The sequence below is a fragment of the Pyxicephalus adspersus genome, chromosome 5, assembly GCF_032062135.1.
Source record: "Pyxicephalus adspersus chromosome 5, UCB_Pads_2.0, whole genome shotgun sequence".
Classification (NCBI taxonomy): Eukaryota; Metazoa; Chordata; class Amphibia; order Anura; family Pyxicephalidae; genus Pyxicephalus; species Pyxicephalus adspersus.
The window spans coordinates 131,005,969-131,006,863 of record NC_092862.1 but is presented as its reverse complement, the minus strand read 5'-3'; the positions used below and the strand labels follow the sequence as shown (position 1 = coordinate 131,006,863).

At 35.3% G+C, this 895-nt stretch overlaps 1 protein-coding gene across 1 annotated transcript in view; it reads left to right on the top strand.

Moving 5' to 3' along the window:
- MSRB2 (methionine sulfoxide reductase B2) overlaps positions 1-895 on the top strand; it is a gene marked incomplete at its 3' end in the record, with an annotated part of 12,479 nt that extends 11,584 nt beyond the window's left edge. The window contains 1 exon segment of the mRNA XM_072412734.1: positions 857-895. Within this exon segment, the coding sequence (XP_072268835.1) occupies positions 857-895 (39 nt within the window).

Sequence of the window (895 nt, the reverse complement as noted above, 5' to 3'; positions counted from 1 at the left end):
ACATCATATGACTATGGTAGGAACATTAGACTATGACAATAGTAGGGACATAATATGACTATGATAGGGATATCATATGACAATGATAGGAACATCATATGACTATGGTAGGAACATTAGACTATGACAATAGTAGGGACATCATATGACTATGATAGGGACAACATATGACAATGATAGCAACATCATATGACTATGGTAAGGACATCATATGACTATGGCAGGGACATCATATGACTATGGTAGGGACATCATGTGACTATTGTACGGACATCATATGACTATGGTAGGGACATCATATGACAATGATAGGAGCATCATATGACTATGGTAGTGACATCATTTGACTATGATGTGGACATCATATGACTATGGTAGGGACATCCTATAACAATGGTAGGGACATCATATGACTATATTAGGAACATCATATGCCTAAGATAGGGACTTTAGACTATGACAATGGTAGGGACATCATATGACTATTATAGGGACATTAGACTATGACAATAGTAGGGACATCATATGACTATGGTAGGGACATGATATGACTATGGTAGGGACATCATGTGACTATGGTAGAGATATTAGATTGTGAACCCCTTTAAGGGACAGTTAGTAATATGGATTTTGTACTGCACTGCTTAATATGTCAGCACTATATCAATATAGAGAATATTTGTAACTGATAGGAGTAAAACACAGGCTTGTCTATGCTATATTTAAAAAATTTACACATATATACACTGTATCCTAAAGATTTTATAGTCTTTCATTGTTTCAGACGTAGAAGATGCTAATATTAGCAGTTAGTTAGTTATTAGTGTTGATATTGTTTTTCCTCATTAACTTTCAGTTCAGATAAGAAGTACAATTCCGGGACTGGGTGGCCATC